The sequence below is a fragment of the Danio rerio genome, chromosome 6 (assembly GCF_049306965.1).
Source record: "Danio rerio strain Tuebingen ecotype United States chromosome 6, GRCz12tu, whole genome shotgun sequence".
NCBI lineage: Eukaryota > Metazoa > Chordata > Actinopteri > Cypriniformes > Danionidae > Danio > Danio rerio.
The window spans coordinates 53,718,353-53,742,436 of record NC_133181.1 but is presented as its reverse complement, the minus strand read 5'-3'; the positions used below and the strand labels follow the sequence as shown (position 1 = coordinate 53,742,436).

The 24,084-nt window shown below is 37.7% G+C and overlaps 1 protein-coding gene across 50 annotated transcripts in view; it reads left to right on the top strand.

The window, feature by feature from the left end:
* Positions 1–24,084, top strand: part of ptprt (protein tyrosine phosphatase receptor type T) — a 519,289-nt gene that overhangs the window by 433,485 nt on the left and 61,720 nt on the right. For 35 of the 50 annotated variants that reach the window (XM_073954669.1, XM_073954668.1, XM_073954667.1 and 32 more), the window contains 2 exons: positions 8,339–8,426; positions 22,871–22,947. In XM_073954669.1, the coding sequence (XP_073810770.1) occupies positions 8,339–8,426; positions 22,871–22,947 (165 nt within the window). Of the gene's footprint in view, positions 1–8,338; positions 8,427–22,861; positions 22,948–24,084 lie in introns of all 50 variants that reach the window. The other 15 variants (XM_073954659.1, XM_017356719.4, XM_021477300.3 and 12 more) reach the window with 1 other exon arrangement.

Sequence of the window (24,084 nt, the reverse complement as noted above, 5' to 3'; positions counted from 1 at the left end):
ATTTTAGTAAGATTGACCACATTCTCCACATTGGTGCCATTATTTGTAACCTTAGGTGGGTTTGTAAACCTGTGTACTTTCCATTGCGTCTTCCTCAAACTTCTGCCGTTTTCATTTTCTGCCGTCACCAAAGCTCCCTGTCATCTGACAGTGGAAAGCACTGAGTGATTGATAGCTAATATGAACCAATAAAATTGCAGGGAAGACTGATTTAGCACGTTTTTGCAAATAAATCAATACAGGTCACATTACAACCATTATATGCAGTCACACAAATTCTCTCAAATATATTATGAGGTAGCATCGATTTAATTTCTGGGGCATGTACGACCAAAATGTTCACAATTTCAAGGCCTGTATTAGTAGTAGTTGTAGTATATGGATACAATTAAATAGCAAATAAATAAGCCCTGATTTTTATTTTGAATTGCTAAATTTTATATAAAGTGGAGGGCTACATTTGAGACATTTGAATTGGAGGCTGTACGGATGAGATGACACGTGATGGACATGAAGTGAACGATGCAGATCTGATCATGTTAGTAAAAGCTGACGACGGCCACCTGTGTGTGCATGTCTTCACAATTGCATCATTAATCTCAGCCTGACAGATGTGTGATCCTGCATCTGTGCTCATGTCGGAGACAGAAGAAACAGCGTGGAGTTAATGATTCTTAGCAACATGAAGAAGGTTACAGAGGCCTCATAGTTGGGTGGCAGTTTGCGTAATGCCAGTACATGGTCTTCATTGTCCATGAAAAATGTCTACTTTGATCCTCAAACACTGTAGTTGTATCAGAGGTCTGGAAGAGTTCGGATTTGGGTTGTTGAAAAGATAATATAACTGGTGCTAAAGAAATTTTATTCCATAGAATGAGGGCTTGATCTTGGATTTGGAAGAAAAAAAAAAGTCTGCTAACTTTACATATCACTTATGATTTAAATTAAAAATGCATATCTAATTTTTGGTCTTCAGTTTAAAAGATATATTCTACATTTTAATTTGACTGTTTTATTTAATTTTAAGTTAGAATATTTTGTGTAAATAAATGTATATAATATTTAATTTACACTTAAATTAAGCCAAATTTATTTTAGTTGACCAAAACTTAAGTAGATTTAGTCTATTAAAATCTTATGAAATAAAGTCAACTAAAACTAAAATGAGTCAGAAGACTAAAATATGGCTAAAACTAAAATGGAATTTTACTCAAATGACTAAGACTTAAATAAAATCAAAACTTGCTGTCAAAATGAACACAGCTCCAAATCAAAACTCTTTAATAGCGTTACAAAACAGAAGATCAGACGATGAGAGAGACTCCAGTGAGGACATTTTTGGAGAACGTACAGAACAAATGAAGAATGAGTTTAGCTGACTGCCAGAAGACATAAGTTTAAGGCCTTTTGTGTAGCGATTCTCTCTGGATGTCTCAAAATGTATCATTAAGAAGGCCCTCAAACAGTTTTAGCATCGCATGGTGTCAGGCAGACAGAGTTTGGCTTTAACGGATGCAGTTACCCTGACTGTACTGCCATTATAATGAGCACATGGGCAGAGTTGCCAGATCCCAGTATCCCTGAGCAGGAACGTGAGTGATTTGAGCGAACGGTTGCCAGATAATATTTAATTCACTCATGAAAGAGAGGTTCAGCAAAAATGAGGCTTTGTAAGGTTTGGATTTTCACAGGTGCCAGATCATGTTTAATGCACGGGAAGAACAGTATTGCAGAAATTATACGCTCGCTGGGTTCAGGTTTCCATGCTTCACTAGTTCCAGATGGGTTGAGTCGTACAGCCTTAGAGAAAAATGCATTTCATATATGACTATAGCTGAAAAATCTCTGGCTAATTAGCACGATGAAACAAATATATTGCTTTCTAGAAATTGTAAATATTGTGTAATCCATGTAGCATTAATGTTTATTATGTGATGTTTAAAATAATGTGTGTGTGTGTGTGTATGTGTTTTTGTGACATATCAGGACACAAATCTGTATGACAGGTATGATATAGGTATTACAAAAAAGAGGTGAAATATGAGGACATTGGTGATGTCCTCATTTCTCAAAATGCTTATAAATCCTACAGAATGAGTTTAATCAGAGAGTTAAGCTGCACACAGTCTCCTGTGATGGTTGGGTTTAGGGGTGAGGTGGGGTGAGGGCAATATAATATACGGTTTGGACAGTATAAAATGAATAGAAACCTATGTAATGTCCCCACTTTTCACAAAAACAAACACGTGTGTGTGTGTGCGTGTGCGTGTGCGTGTGCGTGTGCGTGTGTGTGTGTGTGTGTGTGTGTGTGTGTGTGTGTGTGTGTGTGTGTGTGTGTGTGAGTGTGTGTGTGTGTGTGTGTGTGTGTGTGTGTGTGTGTGTGTCATGGGCGCTCTAGCTCTAATGTACACTCCACCGGACATTTACCTGGACTACAACCCCCATCATGCTTTGTACCACTCCAGCTGTTAGCAATCTGGACTCTCAAGGAGGTCGCACACCGCAGCATTCAGACAGGCAATTCCTACGGATTCAAACAGGGCAAAACATTTATAGCTGTGGATATGAGACAGGGCTCGAAATTGCCCTGATGTCGTGCGACCAGTTTTCACAGCAAAATGTTCACCACATGCGTGGAATTAGATGGCATTCAACGCAGCGCTCAGGAATGGTTTAAAACAGTTGACATGTCAACTTGCTGCAGAGAACAAAGCCCTGCTTGCCCCACCTTGCCCCGCCTTCAAGCTCTTCTTATTGGCCCACTGCGCTAGAACAGAACGCGAATGAATTGGTTAATATCAGCTGTCAATAACTCAGTTCCGATTACAGGGAACTACAGTCGAAAAATGTTACCGATCTGGATACGAGAGAATATTAACAACACTGACAGATTTAGTTTTAGAAACCACCTAAACTCTCAAATAATGACACATCTGATTAGTGATAATGTAATGAATGTCAATCCAGCATTTACACTTTTCAAAGAGTGGATAAAAGACTTCCAGTGTTTAAAGTCTGCTATGAAAATGACTAAAGCATTCACCGTAAAGCCGGTATGATGGAGTTTTCAGGTAACAGTGTTTGTCACCTAATCTACACATTTTAAGCACGAGATGTTCTAAAGTTATTTAATCCTTCATTTAATCATCACGATGCTGTCAATCGTGCGACTAATACCGTGTTCACCATCGCTAAAGAGCATGCATTCACTGAGATAAAACTAATATTGCAGCTTGTGAAAAGACCATTATTTATTAGGATCACATATGCAAACAATGAGTTATATGTCAATATCATCTGTGCAATATCAGACACCACCCATGAGAACAGCAGTTATTGTAAATTCAGTTCATTTCATTCACTTCAAGCAGTGCGTGGGCATTGCATTTTCATGAATTTACTTTGGATTTTTTAAGCTACTCTGTCAAGTCATGTTGTACTGTTCAGAGGACATCCTGGGCTTTTTACTGATATGTCATTTGATTGGCTGGCATGCTAGAAACCACTTCGTACACTGCATCCAAAATAGCTGGCATACAAAAAAAGCACATTTTATGGGAAGGAGAGAGAGAGGTATGTAAAATTTAGCTTTTTAATTTATTTTTACTATAATTATTACATATATATATATATATATATATATATATATATATATTTGTTTATTAAAGTGTCAGAAACAATACATTTAGCTTTCAAAGCTGTTAACTTGTTTGTGTTTCAAAATATCATCCATTTTTAAATGTCCACTATAGTGGACATTTTAATGTTATTAATGACTGCATGTTGTAGGGGGCAGAACTGAAGCAGAGAGGATTCTTTATAAGATAGTTGAGGGAGACTCTGATTTAGAGTCTGACAATTCGAGAATAAGAGACAATTAGAGAATGACAATCAGTTTTAAATCGCTTTTATGTTAAATTTGTTTTGGATTAACAACACTTATTATTATTATTTCTATTTGACTTTCTTTCAGACTAAACTGTTTCAGGAATTTCAATACAAAAGGAAATAATGGCTTTTTTTTTTTTTTTTTACATTAATATTGGATTAACTAGTTAAACTTGCCCGGGTCCGTGACATCATTGAGTTTTGCTTTAAGATTTAAAGGGCTAGCATTGCATCAGACTCCCGTGAGTGGTTTCGTTTGAAAGTGTAGAATCTATATTTTATGCACATATGCATCACTTTGGTTTTTATCTCACTGTACAAAAGTTATTTACACTTAAATAGACAGTATTTTGTATACCCGAGCTTGGTATTGAACATTGGTTCATTTTCATATTTTTCATTTGGTTCATATATGACACATGTACAAGTTATAGCTCAAAAGAAAGCTCTTGCCGGTGCTCATGCGGTTCTAGCATTTTTTTTACTCAATTATATTCACATATCAAACAGTTGTTGAATGAATTGTGGTGTTTCAATGGCACAGAAGTGAAAACAATACATTTATGATCAATAAGCAGCCCCAGATAGCACAGACTGCTGTCATCTCTTACATTATGCTGTGCGCTTCAGGGCCATTCTCCTCGGTTTTTGAGGGGATGTGCATAAGTAATCCTTTTATATGTGTGATGTGGTCCAAACACAGTAAATTATGTTTGATCAAACAAAAGAATAGTGAAATATGAAGACAATGATCAATCTCTGTGGCTTGTATAGCACGTATCCTCAGTTTCAATACAATAACTTTTGTATAGATTATGGTAGAGACATTTTTCTTTTTCCTATGATTAAAGACATCTGCAGCAACCACCAAAATTTATTACAGCACCCTAGACCACACTGAACATAGAGTTCTTACATTTACATCTGAGTTTGGCGGTCATTTCAAACTAAAATGGTGCTGTGGTCCCCTACAGTGGACATGCTGTAAAATTAAAAATAAAAACAAAATATAAAAACTCAAAATTAAAAAAAAAAAATTTAATAAAAATAACCCAAAGGATGTAGGGAATCATAAAAAAAACAAAACAAAAAAAGAATTCTCAGAGTTTCTCAGAGAAATTCCTGAGAAAAAAATTCTTTGGGTCTCAGGAGAATAAAATAGCTTTTTCTTTTTTGTTTGTATTTTTCTTTCTTTTCTTTTTCTTTGTTTCTTTCTTTCTTTTTTCCTTGCTTTTTTCTTTCTTCCTTTCTGAATATCTGGACATTGCTATTCTATTTTTCTATCAGATATTTTTATTACTGTTTAAATGAGATGAAACCATGTCCACATGAAATAGCCTGTCATTCTCTGATGGCCGGCAGGCATCATGATGAATTTCCAATTAGTTAAGCCCACTTAATTATACAAACTTGTAATGAATTTATAATAAGTTCTTTGATTGACAGTGTATGAGCTCATGCCAATAACAATATTAGTCTTAAAAACCTTCTAGTGATTTTTTTCTCAGGAATTTTGATCATGAATTAATCACCAAAAAGAAAGGACAGGGGAAAAAAAGACATCTCTGAGAACGAACTATAATCTTCCTGTCGATTCTCTGTTGTTGTTCTTTCACAGAGACGTCTTTTGAAGATAAACCTTCAGCACACCGCACCATCAGCCCACCAATTCGTCTTTAAAATGTGCTTGTTTTGAATCACTTTGTCCATGAAGTCTTTCTATAATGCAGACACTTGGCAGAGGAGCGGCGTTTCTCCTGATCTGTCACAGTAAATGGCTTGTCTTGTGTGTGCTGGACGGGATGAAGATTGCACTGCAGCTTTAAGTGGCCACCATTCAGCACTCTTGTCTGACATTTCAGAGTCTTGTCTTTGCCCCAAGGCTAAAGGATGAGTCTACAATTACCAGACTCATGCACACACAGGGTCTTTCAGTGGGCTCAAGGGAAAAAGAGACACCTAACCTGAGCTGTTATTTTAGAAAAGCATCTCAAAGGCCCTGTTTTCACCTGGTATTAAGATGCACTTTCGTTGGATCTGATCCCAAAAGGATAACGCTTAATATAGGTGTAAATGTTTTGAGGTTATCTTTTTAGACCCCATCTAGAGGTAGCTAAAACAAATTCAATCAGCTTGCCTTTATAACGTAAACACTCATGTGGTCAAATGTATTAAACAAGCACTAAAGGCACACATACTAAAAAATGTTTAGGTTATCAAGAAGCACACTTAAACAGGTAACAAAAAACACACAGATCATGATTGAATTTGCTGTTTCTGTTTACATTCTTTTTCATTCACTTCCTTTCTGCTGGATTTTAAGCCGATTTAACGTTGGTTTGTTGATTGGAATGTAGTGCTCTTAATATTGAGCGTGTAAAGTCTCATTCACATTACGAGCGACACGCAGCTGCAAAGAGACACACAGCCGTTTATTTTAATGGAGACTTCCAGCAACATCTAGCTATGCAAGCAACAGTTACCATTGGTGACAAATGTAGCCAAGTCTACCAAAAATCTTTCAACTTTATGCAAATGAAGAGTGACTTCTGCAAGCAACAGCCAATAAGAGCATCATGTGATCCGTCTTCTGCAGCAATTGGTTGTATATTCGTGCTGTATACCATACCAGCGTTTGCAGCAGATAATACCCTTTTTTTCTAGTTCATCTCTTTTAATTAGGCATTTTATGTTATATATTTATATCCATTATATAATTAGCGGCCACTTTATTAGGTACACATCACTAGTACCGGGTTGGAACTTCTTTTGCCAGAACTGCCTTAATCCGTTGTGGCAAAGATCCAACAAGCTACTGAAAATATTCGTGAGAGATTTTGGTCCATATTGACATGATAGAATCTTCCGATCCACCACATCCCAAAGGTGCTTTATTGGATTGAGATCTAGTGACTGTGGATAACATTTAAGTAAAGTGAACTCATTGTCATGTTCAAGAAAGCTAGTCTGAGATGATTCGCGCTTTATGACATGATGCGTTATTCTGCTGGAAGTAGCCATCAGAAGATGGGTACACTGTTTTCACAAAGGGGTGGACATAGTCAGCAACAATACTCAGGTAGGCTGTGGCAGTAATCATCAATTGGTACAAATGATGATTAATGCCATTACACCACCACCACCAGCCTGAACCATTAATACAAGGCAGGGTGGATCCATGCTTTCATGTTGTTGATGCCAAATTTTGACCCTACCGTCTGAATGTCGCAGCAGAAATCGAGACTCATCAGACCAGGCAACGTTTTTCCAATCTTCTATTGTTCAGTTTTGGTGAGCCTGTGTGAATTGTAGCCTGGCACTAACAACCATGTCCCGTTCAAAGTCACTTAAATCACCTTTCTTCCTCATTTTGATGCTCGGTTTGAACTGCACCAGATCGTCTTGACCATGTCTACATGCCTAAATGCATTGAGTTGCTGCTATATGATTGGCTGAATTTGTTGGTGTTTCTGTGTGGAGTTTGTATGTTCTCCCTCCGTTCGCGTGGGTTTTCTCTGGGTGCTCCGGTTTCCAGCACAGTCCAAAGACATGCGGTACAGGTGAATTGGGTAGGCTAAATTGTCCGTAGTGTATGAGTGTGGTGTGTGGATCTCTCCCAGAGATGGGTTGCGGCTGGAAGGGCATCCACTGCGTAAAAATGTGCTGGATAAGGTTCATTCCGCTGTGGCGACCTCGGACTAATAAAGGGACTAAGCCGACAAGAAAATGAATGAATGAATGAATAAAATATAATTCTTTTTATTATTTAAAATGGATTCAAATTCTTAATGACTCTGAATTGAAAGCTTCACAAAATAAAATATTTACTGCAATTGATGTGTTACTTTGTTATAATAAATGTCAGTTTTAATTAGTGATTCAATGACTCACATATTTGCAAGATTTTCTTACCTTTGCTTTAGTGACTTGCGTTTTAACTGGTGCTTGTCACCACTTATTGGCTTAACAGTGTAACTTCTCTAAACTTTCATTTGAAGCATCAATAATCTATAAAATAGACATCAGTAGTCATCAGTGTTTATTACATCTGTGCAAACACTGTGTGTCACAACTGCTACCCCACTATTTTCCAGTAATCAATGTTAATAACAGAGATGACAATACAGATTTTCTTTTTTTTTTTTTAGGTAAATATTGAACCTGTTTCATAAACCATACATGATGACTTCTGTCTTTGGGTCAGATTTAGATGTACTGCTGTGTTCGTCAAATGTATAATAAACATATGAAAGTCTTGAATTAAGATCTTAAACTATTAAAACTATCTTAAACTATTAAAACTTAACTGCAAATAACACTTTAAAATGTTTACATATAGGGCAAAAGTGTGAGTACAGTATGTCTGTGAGATATTAGGTATTTATATGTGTGTGTTGTCTGGATGAACCTGTTTTACATATTCTTGAACATATACTTGATGTCATTTCAGGGTCTGGCTGAGGGACAAACTGCCCCATGGGAAACTGCCAAGAAAGAGGAAAACCGCAACAAAAACCGCTACGGCAACATCATCGCTTGTGAGTACTGAAACAAAAAGGATCCTTGATAGCATTTCAATAGAAAATTGTCAAATGTCACATTTTAAAAATCAATGAGTCAATTCATCAACCGCCACAATGGCTCTAGATCCTGTGAGAAGTCTGTATTCTGCATTTAATGTCAAACTGAAAATAGCATTATGGTTATAATGTAGAGCACTTTCAGAAATAAAGAGGGCTGTCACTTGGGTAGTACATTTTCAGGCTCATAATGGTACCTCAGAGGTACAATTTAGGTGCATTTGGGTACTAATATGTACCTGTGACACACCATTATTAACCCTTTACATAGAAATATGTACCTTTTGAAAAGTTACTGCCCCAGTGACAGCCTTGTACCTTTGTTTTTAGGAGTGTATGAAAGTACAATGCAATGCTGTTGGTATTGTTGTGGTACTTTTATTACATCGGTCAAAACATATATTTTTACATTCTAAAATCTAAATATTTCAAATCAAATATTATTTTTGTTCTATTGCTATTCTTGTAACAGGTATATGAAAAAGTGATGCATAAGTGATCAAGCAAAATTTGATCAAATTGAATAAAAATACAATAAATTGTGAGCTAATTAAAAAAAATCTCCTTTTTTCCTCAGATGTTTACAGTATAAATGTCAAATGTGAGGTTTATTTGTCATATTTCTGTTGATAAAAAATTTGAATTGTGAGTAAAACAGTCAGAATTGGCGAGGCAGTGGCGCAGTAGGTAGTGCTGTCGCCTCACAGCAAGAAGGTCGCTGGGTCGCTGGTTCGAACCTCGGCTCAGTTGGCGTTTCTGTGTGGAGTTTGCATGTTCTCCCTGCCTTCGCGTGGGTTTCCTCCGGGTGCTCCGGTTTTCCAAAGACATGCGGTACAGGTGAATTGGGTAAGCTAAATTGTCAGTAGTGTATGAGTGTGTGTGCGGATGTTTCCCAGAGATAAGTTGCGGCTGGAAGGGCATCCGCTGCGTAAAAACTTGCTGGATAAGTTGGCGGTTCATTCCGCTGTGCCGACCCCGGACTAATAAAGGGATTAAGCCGACAAGAAAATGAATGAATGAATGACAGTCAGAATTCCTGTTCTGACTAAATTTGAAGTACCATTGTATCATCATGGTTATTCATGTTTCACTATGTTCATATAGCACGGCATTACCATACAGTTGGTAGGCCTATATATACTGTAGCACCACCAAGGTTTTTCCATGTGTCAAAACAATACAGGATTGTCATGATATTTTTTTATTACTTTTTTGTTAATGTGACCACATTCAGTGATATCTGGTTATTGACATTACAGTATGTTTCTTCCACAACATTCAGTTGTCACAGAGCTTTTAAAATGAGATGAAACGGTTGACAAATGAAATAGCCTGTCATTCACTGATGGCCAGCGTCATTATGATGAATTTGCTATTAGTTAAACCCATTTAATTATACAAGTTGCTAATGAAAACTGTCCATCAGGCTTTTCATCAGCACAAAGGATAATTTTGGTAGGAAAATAGCAAAGACAAAGAGAGTGATGGAGATAAAAAAAAATAATAGCTTAACGTCAGGTGTTGAGGGCGTTGGTTTGCTTAAAAATTACTTGAGTAATAAATTAGTAAAAAAATAATTGTTTAGCTGGTAGTTAAATAATTGCTTAAAGTGGACCTATTATGCAAAAATCTATTTTATAAGGGGTTTAAACAAAGTTGTGTAGCAACAGTGTGTAAATATGACCAGCTACTAATGGTACAAAATAATCATTCTATTTAATTATAATCACACTTTATAAATACAGTCTGCAGAATTAACATCCTCCTTTTGTGTATGTCATCAGAGGGGGGAAAGCCCCGCCCATTAGTGACAATCTCTCCCTCATTAGCATATGACGTTAGTCTTGTTTTTGAATCTGCCACTATGTGGACACAAAGGCATTTGTAACTCCGCCCTCTTTTGAAAAGAGCACAATCTTATTTGAATTTAAAGCGACAGTCACCAAAATGGCACAATTAGGATCAGAGCCTAGCGGTGTCAAAGAGTTATAAAACATTATTTGTTGGGGGTTACATACACTTAAATTTCACATAAATACTCTAGGGGCATCAGAGACTTGTTTTGCATCTTGTAAAAAGGGGCATAAAAGGTCACTTTTAAAGAATCCTAAATGTGGTTATGTCAGATAAAAATTTATTTAAAACAGTTAGCTAGGTAGCAACTATTTTTACTCCAAAATTGCTGGAAAAGTGCACAATAACAAAGAACAAAGAAGTATCTTAACAAAGAAGAATTAGACGTAAACTTGAAATTTAGTTGACTTACCGGCCACTTTATTGGGTACACCTGTTCAACTGCTCGTTAACGCAAATTTCTGATCAGCCAATCACATAAAATGAACATTGTGGAGGCAAAACACTAAAAATAAAAGGATATATTAAATACACTCACTGGCCACTTTTTTAGGTACAACTGCTCATTACCGCAAATTTCTAATCAGCCAATCACATGGCAGCAACTCAGTGCATTTAGACATGGTCAAGACGATCTGCTGCTGCTGTTCAAACCGAGCATCAGAATAGGGTAGAAAGGTGATTTAAGTGACTTTGAACGTGGCATGGTTGGTCTGAGTATTTCAGAAACTGCTGATCTACTGGGATTTTCACGCACAACCATCTCTTGGGTTTACAGAGAATGGTCCAAAAAAGACAAAATATTCAGTGAGCGGCAGTTCTGAGGGCACGAATGCCTTGTTGTTGTCAGAGGAGAATGGCCAGACTGGTTCAAACTGATTGAAAGACAACAGGAATGCAGTATACTGAGGTATGCAGAATAGAATGAATGCGGATGGTAGGGTCAGAGTTTGGCATCAACAACATTAAAGTATGGATCCATCCTGCCTTGTATCAACGGTTTTGGCTGATGGTGGTGGTGTAATGGTGTTGGGGTTTTCTTGGCCAACGAGCGCTATAGCTTACCTGTACCTTGTTAATTGTATGGCATGAAGGATTGATGCGTTTCTGAAGGCAAAAGGCATCCAACCCGGCATTAGTAAGGTGTACCTAATAAAGTGGCAAGTGAGTGTATATATAGCATATTTTCCATCTCACTATTTAAAGATAAGAGCTTTATATCTATAACTGGTGGTTAGATTTAAAATAAAACTGCTTTACATCTGGACTCGGATAATTTTTTTTAAGCAACTGAAAAGTAATCCAGCCAAAAAAGGAAGTCGTTTTGGGAAGCATTTGATTATGCGAATGCATGTTTAACCACCCCAAATTGGAGCCAAACTCTAACAAACTGAGCCAAGAAAAAAAAATTAACTCATGAACAAAATTGGCCGTGCATTCCTTGATTAACTTTGACAATTTACAGGAGACGAGGAAAGCCGTTCAATTAGAGACATCTGTCCGGTCTCACTCATCCCTTCAGTGTTTCAGTAGGCAGTGTCAGCCATGCTTGCCCATATGGTCATCTATAATTCACGAGACTCTACACCCAAAATAAACTGTTATTGGCAAACATTTACATATCAGAGAAGGAGAAGAGAGGGGTGGGAGATCGGGAAGACGGCTCCTATTTACTCCCGCTCGCCTTCAAAACCAATTTCTCCTTCTCTGTGTACACTGAAATTCTTGTATCTTTTCCAAATGATTCCTCATTAGTATATTTTGTCATTTATGGTGGGGAGAGCAAGCATACTATGATTTGGCGAGGGCCGTTCGACAGATGCATGCTGTTGAGCCCATCCTGAGCTCTGTTTGGACTGAGATTGCAGTAAATGCTTTGGCAGCAGGCTAGAAAGGAGCGGATGAGTTAAAGCATACCTAAAGCTCTGATCCCAAAAGCAGAGGACAATGACATCATGCAGAACAACAGCAAGAGCTCGCTAATGGAATGTTAAAATCGCTCTTAAAATAACTCTGCGCTTACCTGGAACTGAAGTATTTTTGCAGGAATTTGATTAAGTTAATGATGAATTCCAAAATAGTAATAACCATTCAGGGGGAGATGGACTTGATCTTTAAAAAGAAGAAAATAAAAACGCAAGCCTAGTTAAAGCATCACCGAAATGTTCCTGACATTCCAACATGGCTATTTCATTATTGTGTGTATATGCTTTAGCACTTTTGAATTAGTGGTTATGCTATTGAAAAACATTATGTGAGCACTTGAAAAGTCTGTGGACGCATGATTTATTGTCATGTGTGAGAATAAATTTTATTTTTGTTTTATACCAGGGGTGGCCAACCTTGTTCCTGGAGAGCCACCTACCTGCATATTCAAATGCAACCCATATCAAACACACCTGCCTGTAATTATCACATGTTGTTCAGGTCTTAATTAATGGGTTCAGGTGTGTTTGATATGGGTAGCAACTAAAATCTGCAGGAAGGTGGCTCTCTAGGAACAGGGTTGGCCAGCCCTGTTTTATACTGATAACGTTTTTTTTCTAAATTTGAAATTAAAATGAGCATTTTTCGGCCTAAATCTTACAAAAATTTTAAGAATTGTAAAAAAACAGTTAAGACATCAATATATGGTTGAATAACCCTTTTTTTTAATCAGGGCTTGACATTAGCTTTTTTGATCACCAGCCTCTGTGGCTAGTAAATTTCCAACATTACTAGCTACTCACCATTTTCACTAGCCACAATTTTTTTGTTGGTAAAACATATTTTATATTCATAAATTTGACTTTGACATGCTAAAATTACTTGATTCAGGGTGCTTTCACACCTACACTTTTGTTTCGGAACCTGTCTCGTTTGCCCAGTTAACGCAGTTCGGTTGGCATATGTGAAACCACCAATCGCTCTCGGATCCGCGCCAAATCAATTGCTCCGAGATCGCTTGAATGAGGTGGTCTCGGCTCTATTGAAACAAACTCTGGAGCGGATTGATTGCAGTGAGAAATCGATACGATCCGAGCGCGGTTATATGACTGTGTTTTATGGATATGTAATAGGCTTACGGCTATATGAAGAGAGAATTTTGAGTAGGGTGGGAAGTTTCGCGAGTCTCCGGATGCCCGCAAACGAGTAATAATCTCCCGGTAATCTTGCGTCTCCCTCCCGGTCCTCAAAAAGGCTACATCGCGCACCCTTCTCACCCCTCCACACCGCATCTCTCCTCACTCTTCAGACACGTCGCGCGCACCTTGTCAAACACCACCAAACCACCACCTCTCCTGGCAGCCAAGCGGGACTCTGCAAAATAAACCCTGACACTCTGATCAATGTGAGGAGAGTTTACTCAAACGTGACTTGTTTTAGCTCTTTTGGTCCGATTAGAAACTTTGCAGTGTGAAAGCGAACCGCTCCAAGAGCAAAGAGTAACAATGTAACATTTGTAATCTCTGTTTCAGAACAATTGAGTCGATTCACAGGTGTGAAAGCACCCTCAGATGTTGTGTCCACATGCCTCCTCAGTCATTTCTCTTTTGTGTGTGTTGTGTATGAGCTTGCTCAATGTAAATGAGCCAATCAGTTGTCGCGTTGCAATTAGTTTTTATTTCACATGACTTTTGAGAGCTGAAAATGAAGGATTTACCAAATTTATCTCTGACCACACCAAAAATAAATAAATTATTTCTAAGCCACAAATTTTAAATAATGTGTCCAAACAAGCCAAATATAGCTGTGTACATGCACTTTTAAATTCAACCAAACTTTCCTTTAAAAAAATGGCATTTAAAAAAGAATTATTGTCATGTATCTAAAATATGCACAGTAATATATACTGGCTAAAGGTACCTGATCACCATGCTTCAAAGAAAATTACAATTAAACTTTTTTTTTCGACCAGCCAATGTGGCTAGTGACATTCGGATGGTAGGGTCAGAACTTGGTGTCAGCATCATGAAAGCATGGATCCATCCTACCTTGTTTCAGCGGTTCAGGCCTGAGTGTTGTCGCTGACCATGTTCATCCCTCTATGACCACAGTGTACTCATCTTCTGATGGCTACTTCCAGCAGGATAATGTGCCATGTCATAAAAACTATCAGTTTAACTTCTGTTGCAGAGGAATTGTTCCTTTATATCTCTGCTTGAATTGTATTTAGTTCGGTTGCTGTGTTAAACCCTCACATGAGGCAATTCATGTATCTAACACCAACATCACACAATCAACCCATGAAGAGGGATGAAACCCCAAACGGATTACCAACACACACCGGCTCATTATCCAAACTGTCACTCATATTAACCAGTTAGTAGCAGTGCCTTTGTGGATCTGAGGTTAAAATATGCAAGGTAAGGCGCCCGCTGAATAATAAATGTCCAGGTTGTTCGTCTTCATTAGTCCAAACACAGAAGCGAGCGTGTCTTGCTCTTTTAAGTGCTCTCTGAATGTGTGGATCTGTGTCTGGATGAAGACACCTTCTCATTTCTACCTCTCTGAGCTGCGCATATTCTGACATTTATTCCCTTCACGTAGTGCTGCCAGAATCGTCAGGTTCCCTTGAAGTCTTTCTGGAGAGAAAAAAAAAAATGCTTCTCTGATGTATTGACCAAAGCTGAAGTATAGACCAATGAGAGTATTAGCATTCACACATACTGTGTAGTGTATTAGGATCTGGGTTGTGTTTGTCTGTTTGTTTATCACAATTGGTTAATGCTTTTATACAAGAATAATTAGTATTTTCAGTAGATGATTGGTCGGTTTAGACATCGTCAATATTTAGAGGTTGCATTTTATAGCTTAGGAATCTCTCTCTCTCTCTTTTTTTCTTTATGCAAGTGTAAACTTCTCAATTTGATGAGAAATGTGTGATTTTCATTGAAATCTCTATGATTACACACTCCACTTTTGATTGCACTAGCACAGCTTGTGTGTATGTGTGTGTGTGTGTGTGTGTGTGTGTGTGTGTGTGTGTGTGTGTGTGTGTGTGTGTGTGTGTGTGTGTGTGTGTGTGTGTGTGTGTGTGTGTATATATGAATAAATATATAAATATAAATATAATATTATATATATATTTATAAAGGCCAGCTCATACTGTGTGATTTAAAAAAAAAAAAAAAGAAATTATTTTTTTTTTTTATACAATCCAAAGCAATTGTAGCATGTCAGACTGCACGAACATGGCTCTCATGTCCCACCATAAGGTCGCTGTCAGACTGAACGACAATGAAGATGCGCCAAACACCAAAAAAAAAACGGCCCTGGAGTTTGACGTCATCTACCTGTGACACTTTTACTATCCAGATTCCTCACAGCAAACGTAAACAATCTGGAGTGGCAATTTTGCACGTGGCATGTCTCGATAATAAAACCAGGTAGAAAAAAACAGTGAACAGTGACTTTTGACTCTTCCCCGCGGCCATTAGAATTGTCGTATGGATTGCATTATCAAATTTGGAGCTCCTATTAGTTTTTGAATTGACGCTCATCGTAGCTGTTGTCACACTGCAGGAAGATGTCTAAAATCATCCAACACAGGCTCATTCTAAAAAACGTAGTCCCACGGACGTTTCTGGAGACTGCAAATTATGTAGCTAACGGTGCTCTCGAGAGACATTCTTTTGATGGTCTGTTTGTTGAATTTAAGTTACATCGCATCTACACGTAAAGTCAGAATTATTAGCCTCCATTAGATTTTTTTCTTTTTTAAATATTTCCCAAATTATGTTTAACAGAGCAAGAAAATGTTCAGAGTATGTATGTATTTTCAGAGTATGTATGTATAACTATAACTATAACCTTATTTTTTCTTCTAAAGAGAGTTTTATTTGTTTTATTTTTGCTAGAATAAAAGCAGTTTTAATTTTTAGGTCAACATTTTAAGGTCAAATTTATTAGCCCCTTTAAGCAGTTTTTTTTTTGGATAGTCCCCGAAAAAAATAAACCATCATTATACAATAACTTGCCTAATTACCGTAACCTGCCTAGTTAACCTAATTAACCTAGTTGAGCCTTTAAATGTCACTTTACGCTTTATAGAGGTGTCTATAAATATTTTTTACTGTCATCATGCCAGATAAAATAAATCAGTTTTTAGAAATTTGTTATTAAAACTATTATGTTTAGAAATGTGTTGAAAAAAACATTCTCTCTGATAAACAGGAAGTGGGGAAAAAATAAATGGGGGGGGGGGGTGGGGGGCTAATAATTCTTCAACTGTACATGCCAACTAATTCTCATTAGATTATAAGTAGACTGTTAGGTTGGGGTTAGGGTTAGTGTAAGGTGACATGTACTTGCAAAGTTTCTTAGAGAGAGCTAAATGTCTATTTAAGGAGCAGCATCAACAGATATTAAGCAGACAGCCTACTAATACTCAAATGGGCCATCAAAATAAATTGTTACCGAACAAAAAAATTCATTTAATATTACTGTCTAGAGCAACAAATGAACATGATAAAAATATAGATCATTCAGCTAGCTATGTAAACTATTAGGATCATTACATTACAAACTAAAAACGGTCTGAAATTGATTTATTTAATAGCAGGTACTTCATGTATAGCAACAACCTTTTTTATTGCCTTCTCAAATGAGTCTCTTTCAGATTAGCATGACACTTGTCCTAACACCAGGCTCTCAAAGCTCAAGCGTTCACATAAACACTTCTGCTTCTTTTTAAAACCCTCTCAGGTAGACTTCATGAGCAAAGCGTCTTATCCCAGAGCGGATGGAAATGGATTAAACTGGATTAGAGTTCCTCGCTCTCACTCCACGAGGTGTGTGCGACAGCACTTGGCCCATTTGACACAAGAACCTCTTTTCTGCCAAGCAGGGATTTAATAGGCTGTTTAGGTGTATAATGCACTGGGCCAGCTGACAACACACTGAGGTTATATATAAGAGCAGTGGAGAGGACACAGGCTTAAGAGCTCTGATTAATAGACTGCTGACATTTTTGGAGCGGTACTTTTAAACACACAAAAGTGCCAGCCTGTTTTCTTTTTGTTTCGGTCGCTTTTGGGGTGAAGTAGAAAGTAAACGTAGTTTATTAATGATGTCATTGCACCTCAAGTGCATTATGTTTGAGATTTTAGTTTAATGCTACTCTTGTGTTTTTCAGGTTTAATTATGGCATCAGGACGATTAGGTCAATAACAGAGGCAAGGGCCCTTAAAAATATGTGGACATTTATGATGCACTTAAAGATGAATGAATCTCATGGTACTTAAATACCTTAGTGACCTTGAACATCTTTGTGCTGAAAGTCCAGGTTGAGCTGCTGAACATTAAAAAGATTCAATCCCTGATTTAACCACACTAATGTTTTTTAAAAAAACTATAACCAAACATACAATAATAATAATTTTGCTTAAGAAAAGCTGCAGTAATGCTTATTAACAACAGTTTTATTCTCTAAATGTAATTAAAAGAGATTTTACAGTGCTCATAGAACATGGAATATAGAGGACAGAAATCTAATATACACTCACCGGCCACTTTATTAGGTACACCTCACTACCACCTTTTGCCTTCAGAACTGCCTTAATTCTTCGTGGCATAGATTCAACTAGGTACTGGAAATATTTTTCAGAGATTTCGGTCCATATTGACATGATAGCATCATGCAGTTGCTGCAGATTTGTCGGCTGCACATCTATGAAGCGAATCTCCGGTTTCACCTAATCCCAAAAGTGCTCTATTGAATTGAGAGCTGGTGATTGTGGAGGCCATTTGAGTACAGTGAACTCATTGTCATGTACTAGAAACCAGTCTGAGATGATTGCCACTTTATCATATGGCGCGTTATCCTGCTACAAGTAGCCATAAGTAGATGGGTACACTGTGATGGACATCGGCTGGCAGGTAGGCTAGGCAGGTAGGCTGTGGCAATGACACAATGCTCAATTGGTACTAATGAGCCCAAAGTGTCCCAAGATGATATCCACCCACACCATTACACCACCAGCAGCAGCCTGAACCGTTGATACAAGGCAGGATAGATCTATACTTTCATGTTGCTGACGCCAAATTCTGACCCTACAATCCGAATTTCATAGCAGAAAGGGAGACTTATAAGACCAGGCAACGTTTTTCCAATCTTCCATCGTCCAATTTTGGTTAGCCTGTCCGAATTGTAGCCTTAGTTTCCTGTTCTTAGCTGACAGCTCACTGGATATTTTCTTTTTTCAGACCATACTCTGTAAACCCTAGAGATGATTGTGCTTGAAAACCCCAGTGGATCAGCAGCTTCTGAAATACTCACACCAGCCTGTCTGGCACCAACAAACGTGCCCCATTCAAAGTCACTTAAATCATCTTTCATCCCCATTCTGATGCTCAGATTTAACTGCAGCAGATCGTCTTGACCATGTCTACATACCTAAATGCATTGTGTTGCTGCCATGTGATTGGCTGATTAGAGATTTGCGTTAAGGAGCAATTGGACAGGTGTACCTAATAAAGTGGCCTGTGTGTGTAGTTTAAAATTTATGTGCATTGTTGACTGTTTTAATTACATAAATTAGAAATGAAATATGTATTTGCATAGATGCTCTTTTTAGGGTAGAGAAACCATAAACACAATAAGAGCACCATCTTGTTTATGAACATGAAAAGCAGGTAGCAACTGATGTGCTAGCTTTTGAAGTTGGATATGGCCTGAGGAAAAAAAAATGCCTAGATGTTTTAGTGCATAGAGATCAGTAGCATCTGCCTGAGGGAAGAAGCATGAACAGGTCATGGTCTGAGTGAGAGAGGTCTTGATTGGTGTAAGACGAGATATACAAGTTTTGAAGGTTAAGCTTGCGCCCATCAAATACCCTTATACATTCCTTTTACATTATATATTATATCATATAAATATCCTTTTTTTGAAGTACAGTTTGTATAACTGCAGGTTATCTATGTGTATTTGTTTGACCACTGTACTGTACACCGTATACTCAACACCTTCGCTCTTTATGATTTTAATTGTAATGTAAGAATGTGGGTGACACGGTGGCTCAGTGGTTAGCACTGTCACCTCAAGAAGGCAAGAAGGTCGCTGGTTCAAGTCCCGGCTGAGTCAGTTGGAATTATTGTGTGGAGTTTGCATGTTCTATGCAACCTAGTTTTCCCATGTGGTCTCGCATCCAGGTACTGACCAGGCTCAGCCCTGCTTAGCTTCAGTGAGTAACCATTGTTGAACTACAGGGTGGTATGGCTGTGGAACACATCAACATCCTACATTTTTTTAAAATGTAGTATTGTAATTAGTAATTGTACTATAAAGATTTCTCAGTGGATAATATTACATTGTGTATTTGTAGATTGCAATGTTGTCTTGTTTGTGTTCATGCGTTCTGGATTTGCAGGGTGGACTTTCAGTGCTATCATGCTAACTTTAACATATTCTAAGATCTCCTGTTGCACATTTAGCTTAATGATTAAAATATTATTGACTCCCATCTGTGGTTAAAATGACGCGCACACACAACTTATCATCATACGTCACTGTAACGTGTCTCACACCGGTGATCATCCAGACATCTAGATAGTTTTGCAGGCTGACTCAGAACTACTGTACCCATGCACCGCTCCGCTTGTCTGTAGTCCGATCATTCTCTCCCAATTAGAGCTTTGTGTCTGGCCCCTCACTGCGGAGAGGAACCCTGCCGAGCGCGCGCTGTTATGACAACTGACTCAGTGGCGTCTAATTAGCCCCATCTCTTTCTCTCGCTCTCTTTCCGCATCCCTCCATTTCCCTCTCTCACACACACACATGTTCTCTTTCGGGGAGCAGAGAGGTCAGCAGACAGACGAAAGCGCCTGCGAGAGACAGCTGAGATGTTTGTGAGGCGAGCAAGATAGAGAGAAGCAGCAAATAAAAAGTCTGAAGTTAGAAAATGTAAGTTAGTGAATCAGGAGCCGACAGAATAAGAAACACGGCAGGTTCGGACAGGAAAGGAGGGGCTGTGTGAAAGTAAACAACCTTCACGACCCGCTTACAGCTCAAGACATGGACCCGCTACTCCTCAGATTGAAAAGAACCCGAGAAATCAGGAGGGATTCTGCGGATCTGCCTGCCATCAGAGAACATCCGTTGGCTTAGAGTCGACATGCCTGAACAGCGCATTTGCATTCTCCATGTGATCAAAGCTGAACGCCACACGAGTTTGCGGAGCTCATGTCAGACCTTTCCTTTACCCCTCCTCGCTTTCCGCTTCCACCCTCTTCCCCTTTTTCCTGAAGTGTCATGGTAATTGCCAAGATACGCAGCTTCACCTTTCAAGAGTGGAAAGACGTGGTGCCTGTGCTAAACATTAGCAGGTCAAGTGTTTATATCGAAGACAAGACGAAGATTGGCGGAGCTGCGATAATTAAATCAATTACATCACCGGCTAACTGTACTGTACATCCACTTCTTTGAATGGGAAAATGGTCCAATTCTTGTCATCAATTCAAAGAGTGCAGGGTTAAACTCAGGGCACCCAGACTTGAGTTGCTTAGAAACAACAAGTTTTCTTTCTTTTTCTTTTTTAGAAAAGTGTTCCCCATCATTATGGAAATTAAAATAAAAAACACTAACAAACTAACAACAGAAGATTGTAATTGTCTTATGATGGAAGTTTCACTGAGGTTGCATGCCTTCTCAAAGCACACAATTAAAGCAACAACTTTGTTAGTACTGTAAATGACACAAGATTTTGTGTTGTTCCCTGAAAAATCATATATCAAATACTCAATGTTGATTTGTGGTTTTGAACTGAAATCTGAATAATGCAGAATATGAACGTGTTAAAGTCTGTGTGAAATTTACATTTATAAGTGAAGTTTATTTATAAACTAATTTCGAGAGGATTACGTGCTTATGATTGACCACAGCTGGTCCTGCATTAGCCAATTCATGATTCACCAATCAGACGATACCCAAGTTACTATAAATACCCTAAGTTCTATATCACAGCCATCTTAATTTTGAAGAATCCCCACTTCCACTCCTACTCCTCCTCCTTTACTAGATGGGTGGCATGGGGGCCCAGTGATTAGCACTGTTTCCTCACAGCAAGAACGCCACTGATTCTAGTACTTACCAAGCCAGCAGATGTTTCTGTGCTGAGTTTACACATTCTCCCCATGCTCACGTGGGTTTCCCATGGGGCCCCCGATCTCCTCCCACCATCCAAAAACACACAACTTAAGTTAATTGACTAATTCAAATCAGCATTATATACATGCTCCTAGTAAGAAGCAGTATCTTAAGAACAATCCCTATCTGTTCATTAGCTACTACAGCAGGGGAGTTTCGAAATCTACCTGAGCCCTGCAATGGGAGGGAGCCCCGTGCTCAAGGATCTTATGAGCTCAAGGCTCACTCCCGGGACAGCATGCCAAACATGCTTATAATCAATCATCAGCTAAGTGTGAACTCTTAAATGATTATTTTAATAGTCTATGTTTTTGCATTTATTAATTTTCCTTCAGCTTACGGCTGGTTTATAGCTCTGCATCGAGCGATCTGCATGACCCACGGCGCCTGCCCTGCATGTAGTCATGCATTTATACTTCTGCATGCTGTTTGTGTTGCTCTGCAATAACACTTCAGAAACGCTAGCTGACAGCAGGTTTTTATGTTCCTCCTCTTTCTTCGCTGGTGTTTTGTTTTTTCTGAACGCTATCTTAATGAACAAGTAGCTCAAACTCACTCACTCAGAGGCAATTGGTTCCATGTGGAGTCCCTTCATGGGACTTGACACTTACTCCATCGAGCACTCTGCTCTCAGCACTGCCCACACTCATCACTGCTACCAATCTGACCAATCACCGGAATAAACCACAAACTATTCCAGCATATGTTTTACACAGCAGATGCCCTTCTAGCTGCAACTCAGTACTAGGAAATCTAGTCCATGTTGTTATTCTCTTCTAATCTGTCATGTTAATCCACTATAAAAAGTACAATTATTTGGTAATCCTTAATCGAAGCCTGTCGTTTCTGCATTTGGAGTGACATCAGTTTGCCACTTCATCCCCAATATTCTTAGCCACGCCCTCTTACTGTTAGTTTGCTAGAAGAGAAAGATGCATAAAAAAGCTCCACCCACTACTCAATATTTTGTTTTAGTTGGAAGTAAATTAAAATACCAAAATAAAAGTCTTAGCAACTTCCGGTTCATACAGACTTAAAAAAAAATGTATATCCATCAATATATGTATATTGAACCAGGTAAAAATATGACTAAACCTCCAATACTCAATAATATTCAACAATATTCTTAGCCACACCCCTCTAATTGTTAGTTTACTACAAGAGAATGATGCATCAAATTAAACTTTACACAAAAATCTGACTTTACACAAAAATCGGTGTCCATTTTGAACCAGGAGAAAATGACAAAATCTCCATATGTGTATACAAAGTTAGTTTTCACACACTTCTTCCTACTTGTCAACTGATGTTGTGCATACAGTACAACAATTGTGTTTCCTGGACAGCTCATGCATGTATAGCTCCCCTTTAAAGTGTATGTGTAACTTTAGACCGGCTCTTCTGTGAATATTTGACCCCACAGACGATCACACTCGTGTCCGACTGCAGCCGCTGGAGGGAGACCCACACTCCGACTACATCAACGCCAACTATATAGATGTGAGTATCACATGTTTGCTTCTAACTTGACAATGTTGCTTTTTGAGCTGAGGATAATGGCAAAATCCATGCATTTTTATACAGAGACCAGCTCTTATTAATAATAATAGTTATTATTTACATTATTAGTAATATAGCTTGAGTCGTTCAACCCCTAATAAATATATTAGGGGTTGAACAACTTAAGATTTTCAGGCATTTTTTGCAGTTACTGCTCATCTTGGTTATCAGCCAATCACATTACTTTTCTAGAGTTGCTTAAATGTGATTGGCTAGCATCTGCTCTAGGGTATTTGCATGGAGTGATCTAACTTGAATAAATATTTAAAAAATTTAAATTTACAGTTCATGTAAATCTTTAACACTAATACAAAAATAATACATTAAAAATTTACTTTAAATAATCTAGAGCAGTTTCAGTCAGTGAACCACCTTTTTTGTGTAAAGCTTGTTTCAGACATGTTTCAGGTCAAACCACGAGATCTGTGCAGTGCTACTAGTCGACATCAGTCATACCCTCAAAAAATATAATAAATAAATAAATGAAAACATTACTATCACATTAAAAAAAATCTGTGGTGCTTGGTCCCCCTGCGAGAATATATATATATATATGATATATATATATATGTGTGTGTGTGTGTGTGTGTGTGTGTGTGTGTATGTATATGTATATATATATATATATATATATATATATATATATATATATATATATATATATATATATATATATATATATATATACATACACACACACACACACATATATATATATATATATTCTCGCAGGGGGACCAAGCACCACAGATTTTTTTAATGTGATAGTAATGTTTTCATTTATTTATTTATTATATTTTATGAGGGTAAATTGAGGTAAAAAAAACAAAATTTGAGGAAAAAAAAACACACACATATATATATATATATATATATATATATATATATATATATATATATATATATATATATATATATATATATTAATTCTCTTGTTTTGAACTTTGAATAATAAAGAAGAAGAATATAGATATCAACAAATGACACAACAGATAAATTACACAATTTAGAATAACAAAATAACAAAATAAAAGAATAAAAAATAATAATAATTTAACTAACTCAGTATAATCCTTA